Raw genomic sequence first — 17,617 nt, forward strand, 5'->3', positions numbered from 1 at the left:
TTGTCTAAATATCCAAAATATTAAGATAGCCTACTAGGTTTCAGGACCCCTAGTTAAGGAATGAACTTGGAATTATAAATGCAAATAAAAACTTTCATCGTTCAAATGGAGCAGAAGGGGGAAAAAGCCGTGGGAAGTAAAAGACAATTCCAGGAGGTTTGCCATGATATTCTCACTTTCGGTAATTTGATTAAATGTATATTTTATCCAATGGCTCTGATAAAACACTGTCCTCATCTGTAGCATTGAAGCTTATTTTTTTTTTTTATGAATTCAGTCATTTGTATTACTTATCCAAGGAAACTGAAGCTTTAATCACAGTGCCCAGATTTCCAATTGAAGAAAAAACTGGAATATTAGGTGAATTGGGAATCAAATATAACCATGTAGATTAAATATTGTTTATTTGGTATCAAAGGGAATGGAGCAGCATCCAAAATAGTTTCCAAAAGACCATGGTGCTCAGAAAAAGCCTGATCAGCAGACTTATGAACCAGCTCTAAAACAGAAATATTCCCAGTAGAATACTGCAATACACAACATTCAAAAGTTAGTTCTGTGCATTGCATTAATCAAATGAAGTATGTAACAAGGTTTCAGCAGAGGGATTCTCGAGAAAACCACCAGTGCTTCAGGAAATCTTCAGTGGCAAACTCTCCTTTCCTTGGAGGAATTAATATAATTCACTCAGAGCCAAGGAAGTAAACCTCTGAGCTCAGATGGCGGAGTTGCAGGTGAAGGTGAAGCAACTCATGCATTTGCCAACCGGGTTTAGAGGAATATCAAGTCGTTTAAGTAGCATCTGGACTGAAGCAGTAACGTAGGAGTATTTATTCTGATGGGTGTTGCAGCAAAGCCAGTAGCATTCACAAGCTTTCGCTGGCTGACAACAAGTTTCTGAAAAAGGATTTAAAGAAATCCCAAAAAGTACTTTCTCTTGTATGGAGAGAAAAGTATTTAATGGGAAATATTGCTCACCCGAGATGAATCAGAGAGGTGGGTGCTTCAGATGTTTCAAAAGGTTATACCTGGTAAAGGTCAGCGTTTACTGCTTCTGTGATTACCGGCCAATAATTAACCATTCATGAAAATTAATTAGCCAAACTCCTGGTAGTAAAGGCAGCAGTAGAAATGCTTGACGAAAGAACTTCTGATTATTCAGCTAGAGCCCAACCACTTAACAGATTTACAACCAATGTTGTGTGAGCATACAAAAGCCCCAAATGTCTTCTGATGCATTCTTCCTGGTCATGGACACAGATGTAGAACAATCAGGAGTTCCTTCTCTATTACATGCCAGCCGTCAAGGCAATATCGGTGGCTAATATTTTTTGAAAGTGCTCCAGGAGTGAACCAGCTATTAACTATATCAATAAACTTGAATGCAGGAGGGTCTGGGTTTAAATCTATCCTGTACTGGTGAGATGAAAGTCTTACTTGTTTTTAGGCTGCAAAAGTCTTATATTAACTGAGTCTGCGTGGTTTTACTTAATTTCTCATGGGCATTTCCAGCAAACAAAACTATCCCTAAAGTAGTAATGTTATTCAGCCATTGAGAGAAATTAAGAACATAACAGTGTTGAGGTAGAGAATGCTTGGAAATTGGGGCAGAATGTAATTAAGTTTTACGGTGCAGCTGATGATATTATAGCTCACCCGGTGGTACTTGGTGTCGAGTCTGGGTGCCTGGGATGCAAGAATGCTACTGACATAGTTTTCCTCAGGTTGATAATGGCAAAACATTATCCAAAAGTAAATTCTATCTTTGAATGCGGAAATAGTTTTCGTATTTAGGGTGCAAATCTACTGAAGCATACCAACCAACTAAAAACAGCAAAATATATTTTGTTTGATGTATGAAATAATTATCACAAATGATACGGAAAAATATTAATAACCTAGGACAACTAGTTATCTAAATAAAAAAGAGAGAAAATCAAATGCTTGTGCAGTTATTAAAGGGATAGTTTTCCAGCTGGTTTCCTTATTGGATGACAGAAGTTTCTATTGCACATAGAAGGTAAATAATGATGATCAACATTAGATCTGACCAAAATTAAACATAAGTTTCAAGTACATATATTTCTTTCCACCTGGAAAAAGATCAGGGGCGCGAACTATCAGCCATGCTGCGCCAGAAAGTCAGCGTGCCACGGTGCAATGTGGCCGGTACATGACAGACCCCACTGCCGGGATCTCCCGCTCGCTATGCCTCGCAAGATCTAATGCGGTCTAATGAGATTGTGGGTGGGATCACCTTTTGGCAAATCTGTATATTAGAGGGAAACAGCTAATCTCACTCTAATATACAGTTCCCCGAGGTAACTGAGGCATTGGTATTTATTTCCTTTGTCTCAGAGACCTCGGGTGAGCACCGTTCAGTACTGGTCCACACAAATGGGGACCAGGTGGAACAGCACTCATGGCGGTCACCCAAGGGATCAGAATCCCCCAGCTGCTTGCCACTGTGCAGCGTGGTACCCTGGCACTGCTGGTGTCACCCTGGCAGTGCCACCCGAGTACCAGCTTGGCATTTGTTTAGTGACGGGATCGGGCCCGGGGGTGCCATGTGCACATGAGGTGGGGTGGGGTGCAAGGACCCCTTTATAAGTGAGTTGGGCTTTGGGATGGTTCTGGGGTCGCATTGGGGTTGAGAGATCAGGACATCATTTTGGGAAGTTCTGGCAAGCAAGGCTCCTAAGTGCAGGGAATGGGACTAAGTGCAGCCTCTGCCACGCGTTCCCTGCTGAGGCCCCGTATCTAGCCAGAGTCAAGTAGATCACGTTATGTTTCTCGGCGCTATAAGCGCCAGGACACATGCGACAAAACCCGCTCGCTATGGGACTCTCTTCCCATTTGGCTAGATCGGGCCCCTGAGAGCTAAGAATGAAGGCTCATCTGTTAATTTACTTCAGTCATTAAAAGCTGAACATACTGCTGGATTTCAATATATCTGTCATTACGTACGTGAGTGGTCTTTGTGTGGCTATAATATAATCCGGCTTCCCATTCTTGTATCCCAATCGTGCATTTGCTTGCACCCAAGTCCACCCATGTTCTTTGGTCAAAAGCCTGAAAACAGTCATTCCACTTTCTCCTGTCTTCATCACTGGAATGTTGAAACCAGAGGGATAAAAATGTTATCGAATGACCAGCTTTACTCACCTCTCTGTGCTCAAATTACTTAACATGCATTGCAGAAATTTGAGGTGGTAAGTCAACCACAAATAAAATTGTAATGTTCCAGTTAATGCAAAATAAAAAAAACAGAAAGGCAGACTTTTCCATCCAGTAAGTCAACAATATGGCTCCTTATAATAGCGCAGTGTGTTCCTTTATTGTCTGTCACTATCAAGTAAATTAAAACTACTGCATATATAATTTCACCAAAAGTGAGATGAATATATCTAAATAAGCAGTCAATTTGAATGAATTGAAATTTGCAAAGAAAATCATTCACTTTTAGGAATTATCTACAGCCACTCTAGTAAAGTAATTCACATTTAGTATGGAGAATACCATAGCTGATACTATAATAGTACGAAAAACAAGTTTAGAGCATTTTAAATTATTGCTAGTCACTGGCAAATCTGTTCCTCAGACGGCAAATATCTGGAATAAACAGCATCAAAAGTATCTGTAAATTATTACATTATCATTAAGCTAATCCTAGTGTATTCTAGTAATCCTAGTGCATTCATTCCAACATTTGACAAAGAGGGGATTTTCTACATATTGACTGTTACTCTCTTGCTCAGGTATGATGCTTTTCAAGCACCTGATGTGATTTCACACTTTGTGGAATCTATTAAACAATGAAGTGAAGAATCTCCTTCATAAAAAGATGAATTTCAGAAATTCTGTGTTAAAAGAGCAGTTTCTGAAATTCTGGAGCCTCAAGGTTTTTAAAATTCTGTAGTGTTGGCGGAGCCACAGAGCGGGTCGGCGTGGAAGATGGTAGGCACCCCCCAGATCACGCGCGCCCGCCGATCGGTGGCCCCCGATCGCAGGCCTGGCCATCGTGGAGGCCCATCGGAGACTGATCCCCCCCCCCACCAGGATGGCCACCGCAGCCGTGACGCCGAGCTCCCGCCTGGTGGAACCATATGGGAACCACGCTGGTGGGAATTCGGCCAGTTGACTGTGAGAGAATCGCGTCCCAGTGTTGGACCCGATCACGGGTCTGAGGCCCCATTCTCCGCCCCCACGCCGAGCTCAATTTCGGCGCAGAGGCTCAGAGAATCCCGCCATATAATTCTATACCGAGTATATTACTGATATTTTGGTAGAGTTAACAGGATGATTTCCTGAATATATTATAAGAATAAAATTGACCAAAATTCGCCCATGACCAGTGAAAGTTTACAATGTAAGGATTATTGAACTCTAATCTGTGTTGACTGGACAAGCTAATGCTGTTTTCCAGATGAAAACAAAAAGGTGCAGCAGCATGAAATTGAAAGCTGTACTTACTTCGGACATGGTTTTCTGCACAATACATCATGTCAGCTGCATGAATAAATTGATAGCCACTTCCTCGCATACATAATTCAGCCTCAGAGTAACCGAGGACTATCTTCCCTCTGAGAAAAACAAAGCAGTGATTTTTCTAAGCACATATGTCAGCCAGGTTTGCATGTACAAAATCTGATAAATATGAAATTATATTAAATATAAAAGAATATTTCCTTCAGAATTCATAAATAGATAATCTTATTGCTATAACAATAGACCATACATTCGAAAAAAACATCACTGTGGTTAACAATGCTGTGCCAAGATGAGAAATGTTTCAACATTTTAGAACAATGGCATTTTTTACTGAATGTGAGGGAACAACTCAAATTAAACAAAAACCACCAGAAACCAAATTTAAACAGCTCTACACTGTCAACATAGCACAATAGCTGATACTTAATGTCTCATTTTATGGTATGTTGTGCTGTGAAAGGCAAGAACAGGATTTAAACAATATGGATTGTGTGAAATAGGAAATTAAACAGTTAAATGGAATAAACAGAATACGGTGTTAGAACCTGTTGCTATATATTCCATTAATGAAGCAGACCCATGTACCCCTTCAAATTTCACCAGTTCCTTCAGTTGGAAATACAGAACATTGTCTTGAAATTTAACAAAAACTGTCGAATAGGTGTTTTATGGTACGCAATACTATAACAGTTAGACTGCAGGCATTCCACCATATCTTCTAAATTAATTTCTCCTCCAACACCTGTGTCTACTTGCAAAGATTGAAGATTAATTAAATGTAATTCATTATGCCCATAATGCAATCGTGAAATGTTACAAATAGCCTGAATTTAAATTTTTGTATATTTCACCCAAAAGGCAGTTGTTTAGTCTAATGGGAGGAAAATGGCAACAAAAGCAAGTTGCACTGCTCTTTTAACACAGAAAAGCTCCCTAAGACACCCTAGAGGGCAACATGAAAATGACAGATGCAGAGTGCAGTAGAAAATTAGAATTAGGGAAATAAAACTTGTCGAAAAAGCTTTTCAAAGAAGTGAAAGGATCCAGATGGGATAGATGTTTCAATAGAGTTAACATCAAAATGGCTTCAGGTTCTAACACCAATTGTGTGAAAGGAGAAGGAATGCCATGGGGTCATATAGGAGGGCATATAGGTTGCTTAAGGAATTTCCACAGAGGGATTTGCAATTGAGAACCAAGTTTAATTTCAGCATGCTGGGGGTAAAGTAACAAATACAGGTAAATAAAGATGTACTACAAGATGGGGTGAGAGTGCCTGCAGTGGACAGGGAGAGGATGGAAGGTGAATGGCAAAAGAATGGAGTTTATTGCAGGGCCCACAAAAATGAAGGCTTTGATTTTCTCAATGCTCACTTATGAAAATATTACATTATTCGAGATCTACTGCCAGGCAGCCAATCTGAATGCACAGGGATGATACAGGGGTCAAAACAAGTGGAGAAGTACAGTAGGGTTGTCAACATACATTTGGAAGTTTGCTCCATGCCCGTGGAGGTCATCACAAAAAGGTAAACTCCTCTTCAAAGGAGAAAACAAGGGAACAGATAAGCGTGGAACCTTTCAATAATATTAGAGCAATGGGAGCTTAAGAAGGGTAAAGGAGTTACCCTTTTGGACAGTGCAGAAGTGGGGGAGGGGGCATACAACCATGGCTAGAGTCACACAGTACTTTGATCAGCATATTCTCAGTGCTGAGGGCAGACTGAAAGTTTGATTTGAAGGTACTGAACAGATGGGGATGGAAATTTAGCGCTGACACCACCATAGGCTGCATAAAGTAAGAAGGAAGACAAGTTAAAAATCAGGAAGCAGGGTGGATGAAATGTAGAGTTTGGGTTGTAAAGATCTGAAGGGAGTGAGAGGAAGGACAACGTGTTAAAAGTTCCATAGCGCTGAGATCCCGAGCCGAGAATGATTTAGATTGCAAGATAATTCCACTGCTTCAGAAAAGAAAAACAGAATCAAGTATGGAATAGCATGTGCAGATAAACAAGAGTGTGAGAAAGGAGAACAATGAAATAGAAACACAGAGGCAAAAAGGGGATGGAAGAAAAGTGTGAGGAAGAATATACGATAAAGAGAAAGAATTAAAAATATATCACATTTTATTATTCTTCAGAAATGGCTTAAGAACATTTCTCATAATGAATTGTTAAAATGTACAGTGATGTAGATAGAAAAATACAACAACCCTTTTACGCAAAGCAGGACTCAACAAACAATTAAATGAATGATCAGTTATTCTGCTTTTTTGGCTTTGATTGCACTCCAGGAGATTGATTATGCACATCACTGAGTCAATTTAACTAACCTACACAACTCCAGCATCAGGGATTTATCAAATCCTTTTAAAGAAGGATTCCTGTCTACTCATTTGTGCTACATTCAGTAGTTGCATGTTCCAAAGGCACTCTGAGGAATCTAATGCTACCTGCTTTTAACTGACATTTACCTATATATTCTCCTTTGGCCATTAATTATTTATTTTGAAAAGTTGTTTTAAGTTTACACCATCCAATTCTTTTATTATTATGAAAGCACCAATCCGACCTACTCAGCCCAGGTTATTCCTAAATGAGTAACTCTCCCTAAACCTTTCTTCCTAACTAACAGATCAATTTTAAGATGTCATTCTTGTTACTTTTCAAAACCTTTTTGGAACATCAATATCAATTGCTTGCTTAAGGACCAGAGCTGGACAAATAGAGTTGATTCCATGTTCCAGTGGGCTTGTGAATAGAGGTACACGTCCAGAAATTATAGGCATGCAGCCAGTGATCTAACATCCTTTATAGACAGAGAATCTCAGCATTATTATCTGGCTGCATATTGGGAAATTGTGACCGTGCAACCCCTGATTATTTGTTTACATGATCTTTGCATTTACTATTTCTCGGTCCTGTTGTACCAACTGTGACAGAGTTGGTAGCACTGCTGTCCCTTTTAATCATCAAAAAATTGTGGGTTCAAACCCATCTTCAAGATTGAGCACAAAAATCTCGGCTGGCATTCTACGGCAGTACTAAGAATAATACTATAAATGTGAATGAATCATAGATGTGCAGAACCCAAGTACTGTACATTTAGTTTTGCACTTTCTCATCGGATGTGGTGTTCTTCTAGATGGATCAATATTCTTTTAATCTGTATCTCTCTTGCAAACTAGCAACACCTGGCTTTCCCTTTGCCTCATATTGTGCACCTTTAATGATTGTTTAATGACTGCACAAGGCCTTTTTCTGCTGTTAGTTACAGTGGGCAAGCTCAAGTTGCCTGGCCCTGTGAGCACTTTGCATATTTTGAATAATATCTGTGATTCATTTAACTTGCATAAGGAGGTTTCTAAATTTCAATAATTTCTAATAGAATTTTCTAATAAAGTTTTATATCAAATAAAACCGTCCTAATTTTTAAGCAAATAATATCACTCACTTAGCATCGCAGCCCATTGGCGTGAAGTCTAGTTTGTGCTTAGTTCTGAAAATGAAATTTTTGGTTCGGATCTCCAAGATGGACGGAGGTTGCAGTGGCGTTGCAATAGCAAACAAAGCCAACTGTGGAGGGATATATGCGCCATCTTTTCCCTTCATGTTCTGCTCATAAAGAAACTTGAGTCTGCCTTGGAAATTCATGGCCTTGAAAGAACACATTTAGAAATTGGTTATTACAACTTTAATATGTTTCAGAGAATTATAGTCGGAACTGATGAAAGTGTATGAGAAACTTAAGAAACCAAAGTGCAGAACCAGAACATGTGTTAGTATTCAATACCAGGTCAGTCTATGTAAAGGTTAGTGTAAAGGGCAGTGTATTATAAACTATGAATTAGTAAAATGGTTTCAATATGTAGTTTTTACTGGAAAATTAATTTATTTAAGTGATGCCATTACTTATGGTGGTGGGATCAGGGAACCCTCCATAGTTATTGGACCAAATTTGCCAGCACCAAAATGAATCTTAATTAGTGAAATATTTTATAGATTTTAAAGTATTCATGTATTTTTAATCCTGCAATAGCTGCAAACATTTTTAACAGAAACATTGCAACACTGCACATCAGAAGGTTGAGTGACACAAAGATTTGAACACTTTTTTCCAATACAACATGAATCACATGTTATTAGAACAAAATTCATTCTTTTTAGTATGACACCAATGTTAATACACCCATGAAAAGGGCTCCACCTGTGCATTCACAGTATGTGCAATCATTACTATACGGATGGTGCATTACATTAGTTGAATTATCATTCATCATTTTGTGGTTGAGATGCAGGAAATATTTTTTATGCATCACTGTTACATTACTCACAGCACTGGAACTTTTAGGTCATTCTGCAACAAATGCACTCGCCTCCTAGAATGCTCACGTTTGAGCTGCAGATAGCTCTTTGGAGATTATTACATTTTAGGACTGTAGCTTAAAATGAAGGATAAATGAGGAGAATCATGTGAACTGTTCTACAGTCTGCCTGCAGCATTGATTGTCAGAGCTCAGGTTATTGCATTGAGAAGGTACAAGGGATGGGGTTCTCCGGTCTGCCAGTCGCATTTTCCTGGGCGGTGTGTCCTCGCCGGCAGCTGACTTCTCCATTCCCGCCACCTGCCAATGGGAGTTCCCACTGCGGCCACTCCACGCTGCAGGGAAACCCACGGGCGTGGGTGCGCTGCCGGCGCAACGGAGAATCCTGCCGGAAGAGATTCCATCCCAAGGTATTTATGTTTGGAGACAATAGCACCAGTCCTGGGTTTACATTGAGCACAGTCGGAGTTTCCCAAAGTCCCAAAATGGTGTTGAAGGTACTGGGTTGTAAACTGTCCTTTTACTTACTTCTAAGATGGAAGGGAGTTGAGATAAAGGATAGCTGTTGAGCAATTCTAATTTTAAAAAAGGCTATTGTGTTTGACATTGCCATGGGGAAGAGGACAGAGGAATCCAATTTTTGAGATCAGATTACTGGCGTCCCTACAAATCAATTATTATTACAGAAAGAAGTTTATGGCCCCATGGTGGCGGGATAGGCTGTGGAAAATTCAGCTGGCTAGCCAACAGTCCATTGACTGAATGATCCTGGCTGAGTGTGGGGCTGGAAAAATCTCGCCCTATTGTCATTACTTTTCACTCATAAAATGCAATATGAAACAAAGTTAATCAACAGCAGTGGCTAATGTGGCATTCTTGCTACTTGATGCATAAATGTTACTGAAGTCCTCAACTAGTGAGGCTTATACATTTTTAAAAATGCCCGTCACGTGACAACTTTGGCTGATAGCAGCAAAAAAGGAATGCTGCTTGACATGGATTAATTATCTACATGAAAACGTAGCATCCATTGCGGCATGATGTTAGTCAACCTTTCAAAGACACCACACTTCCAGAGGTAAAATAACTAATTATTGTTACCAAATGGTTACCAACAAATTAAAAGTAACAAAATATGCCAATATAATAAAACCTCTACATTGGGGAGAATAAATGCAGACAGATGGCCACTCTGTGCAACACCTTTAAGTTCATAAACATGACCCTGAGCTTCTGATGGCCTGCCGTTTTAATTCTCCATCTTGCTCTCACACTGACATCTCTGACCTCGGCCTATTGCACGCTTCCAGTGAAGCTCTTTGGCCTATTACTCTGTTCCAGTGAAGCTCTTTAGCCTATTGCTCTGTTCCAGTGAAGCCCGTTGGCCTATTGCTCTGTCCCAGTGAAGCCCGTTGACCTATTGCTCTGTTCCAGTGAAGCCCGTTGGCCTATTGCTCTGTTCCAGTGAAGCCCTTTGGCCTATTGCACTGTTGCAGTGAAGCTCAATGTAAGCTTGCCGAACAGCACTTCATGTTTTAATTAAACGCATTCAGGACTTCAGTTGAACGATTTGAAATCATAATCTTTACCCATCCCCCACCATTTTTGATCCCTTTGTTTGTTTCGGTTTCTCCTATTCTTGTTTTCAGTCAGCAGCACACCTGTTCCAGGCACATCTTTTATTTCTGTTCTTGCCCGTTCCCATTCTCTTTGGCCCGGGAAGACTAACACTTCGACTAAGACTAATCAATCAGTCTCTCTTGTCTTCTTCCATCCCATCACAGGCCTTCCTTTTATCCTTGTCCTAATCAGCCCTTGCTCAAAACCTATTACATTTTTAAACTTTTCCCTGTTTTGATGAAAAGTCGTAGATCTAAAATGTTGGGCATGATTTTCCCACCGAGAGCCGATCCTGTTACATTGGGCCCATAGCGGGAGAGGCCAAAAACAGGTTTCGCACCAGGCGCAGGGCCCATACGAGATGCACCCAACCGGCTAGCCCCAATGTGATCTGGATCATGCCCAGATCAGCATATCTAAATGAGTCCTTAATACATTTAATATGGACAGTCTGTTCGAGGCCTCAGTCTCCTGGCTCCCGGTATTCACAGGCTCCACTGATGAGGCCTGACGCTGGCACAAATTAATACTGGTCTCCAGAAAAGTAAACCAGTCGTGATGGCCATGCTGGGGGGCTCAGAGGCCATTGGAGCCCTTGGGTGGTCGGGGACATGCCAACCTGGCAGTGCCAGTGTGCCAAGGGGCAGGGCATCTTGGGGCCCTGGGGGTTGGGGAGGGGGATTCTTAAAGTTAAGGGGCCCTCAGTGACCCCATTGCGCGCTATGATCACTTGGGGCCGATGCCCCGATGCTGACAAGGATGGATGGGTGTGGGGCCGGGTCACCTTCATACCTGGATGGTGAGGTAAGGTAGTCACAGGACTTTTTGTGAACGGCAGGGAAGATTGGGGGGGGGGGGGGCCTGGAAGAGGTTGCCCATCCAGGGTCGAGGGTTGGTGGTGTTATATGTGCCTGGGGGGTGGGTTGCAATGCCTATGTGTGGAGGGTGGTGGTAACCATCAACCTAACTTTTAAGATCTGTGCACCCTTCACAAATGGCACCCTGATGTCTGAGGAGTCAGTCTTGCAGAAAAAAATTCTAAGTGTGGGATTTTTCAGTGAGAAACTCCCCAAGTGCTAAAAAAATGGCAAGTGTGGGTGAATACAGATCTCGATCACATCCAAATACCCTGCGGGAATCACCCCACGAAGCCTGCCCAAAGTGACACTTAGGGCGTGATTCAGCAACTCTGTGCGCTTGGCAGATCGTGCTGGGCTAATCCAGATCTGCACATTTAAATGTGCTGTTTTTGGATTCACCTGCCCCCGGGACTCATTGGCGACGCCTGAGAGAATTTGCCAGGGTGCCGTTCAGTGCTGGTCCACACAAACGTGGAGCAGGTGCAACAACACCTGGGGGATGGTCTCCCAAGCCATTGGAGACCCCGGGTGGTTGAGGACAGGGCAGGGTGGCACCCTGGTACTGTTAACCTGGCATCCTGGCTCTGCGGTACCCATGGAGTGCCACCCTGGCAGTGCCAGGGTCTCAGAGCACTGCCAGGGTGCTAGGTTGGCAGTGCCAACCTGGCACTGCCAGGGGTCAGTCCCAGGGGACCTTCCAACTTTTAGGGAAGCTAAAAGAGGGCGAGGACGAGTGCCTGGGGGTTTTCGGGGGGAGGAAAAGAGGGGTTGGGGGGGGGGGAAGCTCGCCAGCAGGAAATCACTTGATATGCACTTTTGGCAGGAAGAAAAATCTCCCCAAGGCCAAAATAAATGACAAAGTGCTGTGGATAGTGGAATATTTCTTGACACTGCAGCCACTGAACAACACCTGATTAAATGCGCCCGTCAGCAGACATTAAGTCCAGTCCACAAAATCACATTCTTCGCCATTTTATGCGTGAATCACGCCTGTTGTGTTTCTCTCCATAAACGTTGCCTGACCTGCTGAGTATTTCCAGCATTTTCTGTTTTTATTTCGGGTTTTCAGCATCCACAGTATTCTGCTTTTCAAACAATAAAATCCCTCAATTTTATCCTGAGAGTTATTATTTACAAACCAGCACTTTCTACAGAATTAATACAACTGCTCAAAATATAATCAACCACTATTTTTCTTCATGCAGGTCAAAAGGTATACGGTTTAAAAGAATACTATTTAGTGAAAGTGAAAATTGCTTATTGTCACGAGTAGGCTTCAAATGAAGTTACTGTGAAAAGCCCCTAGTCGCCACATTCTCGCCTGTTTGGGGAGGCTGTTATGGGAATCGATCCATGCTGCTGGCCTGCTTGGTCTGCTTACAAAGCCAGCGATTTAGCCCTGTGCTAAACCCTTTATAACATGAACCAGACTTCTAGAAAAAAATTGACCAGATAACGTTGAACATTTAATGCTGACAGTGCCTGCTACTAGCTTTTCTCCACAGAGGCCTGCCCTTCTGTCTGAGGTATGAGTCAGGCATTTGACCTGGGCCATCACTAGTGGGAATATCTAGGTGCACTGGAAAAGCGAGGCGTGCACTATTGGAGCTGTTTTCACATGCTCTTGTGCAGTTAGAATAATCCAAGACAACCAGATGGCAAACTTACAATTATGAACCATGAAAAAGTGCTTCCTTTAATTCAGCAAATGAAGTACTGTTTCGAATGATATTTTTGTGCCCCGGAGGGGAATTTTATGCTTGCAACAGCAGAATGTTTGAAAGAACTGATGCAGTCATCAGAGATAATGATAATGATGTGAATGACGGCCGTGTATGACCACGAAGAACGATCATCTATTCAAGTACTAGTCATTTGGAAATTTGGAAATGGGGGAAAATAATATGTCCTGTGGCAGAGCTACACCAATGACAGCTTCCAACAAATTCTATAAATCCATCTCAGGGAATAAATAGAAAAAAATCCATCTTACAACTCTAAAAAGATGCAAAGGAGGATGGAATAATAAAGTAGGCACAAACTTGAGCAAACATTAAATTCCACCATAGGAAATAGATATTAAGGTTTCAGGATGGATAAATAAGTCATCAGGATTTTAACCAAATTTCCTAAAATGTCATTCAAATAGTGTGACAAACATACATGAAATCTTGACATTTCAGCATTAATAAGGTGATGAATATCTGGTACGTGGCATGTGATATAGTTCAGTATATTTATCTGATTAAGATGCATAATCTGCTGTCTTATTTTTTTTATTACTTTATCAAAGTTACAAAGCAAGAGCTCAGAGTGTGGACAGGGGCAAACTCAGAATACAACTCCTTGCCTGCTCCAAAAAAACAATTCAAATTGAATCCAATTTATGGTCCCCACAAGAGAGACATACAAGATCCAGGCATTACACCTGACCTCACACTCACCTTAGCCAAAAGGCCAAGAAGCTATCTGCTGTCTTAATAAGGCTGCTGTGGAACTACAATAAATATAAAAACAACACACACCAACAACTTTTACTTATATAGTGGCCGGGATTCTCCCCCAACTGGCGGGCAAGACATACCGGCGCCAAAAAGCGGCATGGACCATTCCGGCGTCGGGCCGCCCGGAAGTTGCGGAATCCTCCGCACCTCCGGGGGCTAGGCCGGCGCTGGCGTGGTTGACGCTGCACCACCGGCGCCGATGGGCCTCCGCCGGCCCGTGCGAGTTGGCGCATGCGTGGGAGCGCCAGTGTGTTGTGGCGCATGCGCAGAACCAATGGCATGATCCCTGCGCATGTACAGGGGGTTTCTTCTCCGCGCCGGCCAGGGCGGAGCGTTAGAGTCTGGCGTGGAGGGAGAGTGCCCCCACGGCACAGGCCTGCCCGCTGATTGGTGGACCCCGATCGCAGGCCAGGCCACCGTGGCCCCCTCCCCCCCAGGGTCTGGATCCCCTCGTACCCCCCCCCCCCCCCTCCACCGACGGCTCCGCAGTCCGCCCTCAGAGCCAGCTCCCGCCGGTATGGACCTTGTGAATTTCACGGCGGCGGGACCGGCCGAAAACGGGCGGCTGCTCGGCCCAGCGGGGCCCAGAGAATCGCCGGGGGGGGGGGGGGGGGGGGGAAATGCCAACGGCCCCCGACTGGCGTGACGTGATCCCCGCCACCGCCAAAAAATGGGGCGGAGAGTTCGTCAGCCTGCGTGATAGTGGGATTCACGCTGCCCCCCGGCAATTTTCTGACCTGTAAGAAACTATCTTGATCTGCAAAGTCAAAAGCATAATCATAAAATGCATGTCAAGCCAAGGAGCTATCTGATTGGAGTAGCTGAAAACGTAATCAATAGGCAAATTTTAAGGAGGGTCTTTAAAGGAGCAGAAAAGTGGAGAGGATATGGCAGATGTGTAGAATGGATTCTTCACATCAGTCTTCATAAAAGAAGATTTTAGACAAATTGTGGCTAATATACATTTAATAATCGTTTAATAAATAAAAATAAGGAACAATTCACAAACCAAAGAAATGAGACCAGACACTTTTAATTGTTGAGTTTCTGTGCAAGAGGGTTTGGATTGCAGTCCTCAAAAATGATCAGATCATTAAAATGTTACTTATATTTTAATTACTAGACTTGAATTTCTGTGACACGCTGAATGGACAATTAACATGCAAATTTTAGCCGACAAGAAGAATCGTACGAGTGTGGAAGAGTCAGCCAGAAATCGAAGGAGGGCCGACTATTCCTGAACAGAGCCACAGCATGATGTTTCCACAAAAGTGCCATTAATATATTGTCATTTTTTAGCAAATTCCAGCCCTTTGTGGGAATGTGCTGAGCTGGGATAGGCATAAATTAAATCTGTAGATGTAAGCAAACATTGGATCCTTTATGATTTTAAACTATCAGTTTCAAATATTCCACAGGAAAACATTTTTACTTTCAGGCTCGGTACAAAATAAAAAAACTGCTATTATCTAAAATACACAGCATAAAGTATTTATTTTTTCAAATCTTTTCTTTACAGTAAAATGTCTTCTGAACAAAATACGTAGATGAAATCAAGAGTCCTAAACGCTTAAAGATGGCTTTAAAAGGAAGTCACCATCTGGGGAAGCTCGACATGATATGGTTGCTGCATAAACTGGAGAAAAGTAGCATATAGTCTATGCAATTATTCTTATCTTCGCTGTGCACATGTAAAGCAGTGACTATATGTCATGGAGCATCCACGGATCAACTTGTAATTATGCACATTGATTTACCTGTCCTTTTCTTATATATTTGCCACAATCTTAGTACAAGCTAATCACTCTCATTAACAGGCCTAACGACACCACTTTATGACATTTCTACTAAACCACATGCTAGCAAAAATTCAGGTGCACACATTACTGAAAAGGTACAGATTTTAATGTGGCACGACAAGAAGAATCGCACGAGTGTGGAAGAGGCAGCCAGAAATCGAAGGAGAGCCGACTATTCCTGAACAGAGCCACAGCATGATGTTTCCATCTCAAGGCCAGCGACGAAACAGCGCAGAGTTTATGAACAGAAGAACAGGAAGCAGAATCAACGTGGGTGGAAATTAGGAATAACAAGCGGCATAAACCACTCGTGGGAGTAGTTTACAGGTACCTAACAGCAGTCATACTATCAGAAAAACTTAAAGAAGAAATAATGTGAGTTTGTAACAAAGGCAATGTAATAATCGTAGAGGGGCTTTAATCTTCATACAGACTGACAAAGATAGTTTGACAGAAGATTTTGTGAAATGATTTTGTGTGAAGAAGAATCATATGGACTCGAAACATTAACTCTGTTTCTCTCCACACAAATACTGCTGGATCAGCATTTTCTGTTTTCATTGCGGGAACAATTTGGAATAAGAACATTTTATATCTAGTATTGTGCAATGGAGCAGTGTTAATTAGTGGATGCACTCGTTGTGAATTTCCAAAATTCCCTACATTCGAGAACCGTCCCAGTGGATTGAAAGCCAGAAAATGTAACACGGTCACAAAAAAGAAGGGTGAAAGAAAACAAGGAACCAAAGGCGAGTTGGCCTGATATCCGTAATCTCATAGCAAAAGGGTATTTTGGGATAAAAACTGATTATAATACAACTGAATTGCATAGTGAATTTGAGAACAACAAATGGAAGTGCAGAACAAGAATTTTATATAAAGCCAGTTACATTGACAATTATATAGGTCTGCAGGGAGAGCTGTTGAAGTTTGATTTGGTAAATAGATAGAAAGGCATGGTGGTAAATAAACAATGGAAAATATTCAAGGGAATGATCCAAAATTTGACAAAAATACATTCCATTAAAAAACGTGCAAGGAAAATCCATCCGTGGCTTATTAAGGGAGCTAAGGATAATATTAGATTAAAAGAAAAGTCCTGTAATGTTTTGAAATATAGTAGTAAGCATGAGGATTGGTAGAGTTTTAGAAACTAGCCAAGAAAAAAAAGTGGGAGTAAACTGGTCAGAAATAAGAGCCATACATAAAAAGGGGATTAAAGTAAACCATAATCCCTTAGAAAGAGAGGTGAGAGAAATTATCATAGGAAATAAGGAATGGCAGAGATTTTGAACAAATACTTTGCTTCTGGCTTCACTGTAGGACAGCAGAAAGAGTAAGAGGCTATTCAGAGTGAGGCACTTAATGTAACTAATATCAGTAGCGATGAAATACTAGAGAAACCCAAGAGGGTAAAAGCCGACAAACTGGTTCAAAAAGAGGTCGTTACAGAAATAGTGGATGCACTGGTTATGATTTTTCAGAATTCCCTGGATTCTAGAATGATAGGAAGTTGGCAAATATAACTGTTCCTTTTTATTCTGATAGGAGTGTCGCTGACAAGGCCAGCATTTGTTACCCATTCCTATTTGTCCTTGAGAAGGTGGCAGTGAGCTTCTTTCTATCCAAGAAAGGAAAGTCGGCGAAAACAGGGAATGATTAATCTGCCATCAGTCATTGGGAAAATGCTGGAATTTATCAACTTAGTTTGATCGGACAGATACAACGTGAGCTGGATTCTCAGTTTCTGAGTCTAAGTTTTGATGCCAACGGAGAATCAGTGGATTTTCACGCCATAAAATTGGTGCCAAACCTGTACTGATGCTGTTACTGTTGAGGGGCGAGCACCGGCACTGCGTGGAACACCATTGAATCGCACAAAAAAATGGTGCAGGAATTGCCAGGTCCGTGAAGGACACTCGCATGGCTGTCAGGTTGCAGCCGGGCTTAAACAATACACCCCCCCCCCGCCACACACACACACACTGATCAGGGCCGAAAAGATGGAACAGGTTGTGC

The 17,617-nt window shown here is 41.9% G+C and overlaps 1 protein-coding gene across 3 annotated transcripts in view; it reads right to left on the reverse strand.

Annotated features, from left to right (window-relative positions):
• LOC119966167 (aryl hydrocarbon receptor-like) overlaps nucleotides 1-17,617 on the reverse strand; it is a 235,249-nt gene that overhangs the window by 18,209 nt on the left and 199,423 nt on the right. For all 3 annotated transcript variants that reach the window (XM_038797465.1, XM_038797467.1, XM_038797466.1), the window contains 3 exons: nucleotides 7,945-8,147; nucleotides 4,474-4,583; nucleotides 2,968-3,109 (listed from right to left, as the gene is read on the reverse strand). In XM_038797465.1, coding sequence (XP_038653393.1) covers nucleotides 2,968-3,109; nucleotides 4,474-4,583; nucleotides 7,945-8,147 — 455 coding nt within the window. The remainder of the gene's footprint in view (nucleotides 1-2,967; nucleotides 3,110-4,473; nucleotides 4,584-7,944; nucleotides 8,148-17,617) is intronic.

The sequence above is a fragment of the Scyliorhinus canicula genome, chromosome 5 (genome assembly GCF_902713615.1).
Source record: "Scyliorhinus canicula chromosome 5, sScyCan1.1, whole genome shotgun sequence".
Lineage (NCBI taxonomy): Eukaryota > Metazoa > Chordata > Chondrichthyes > Carcharhiniformes > Scyliorhinidae > Scyliorhinus > Scyliorhinus canicula.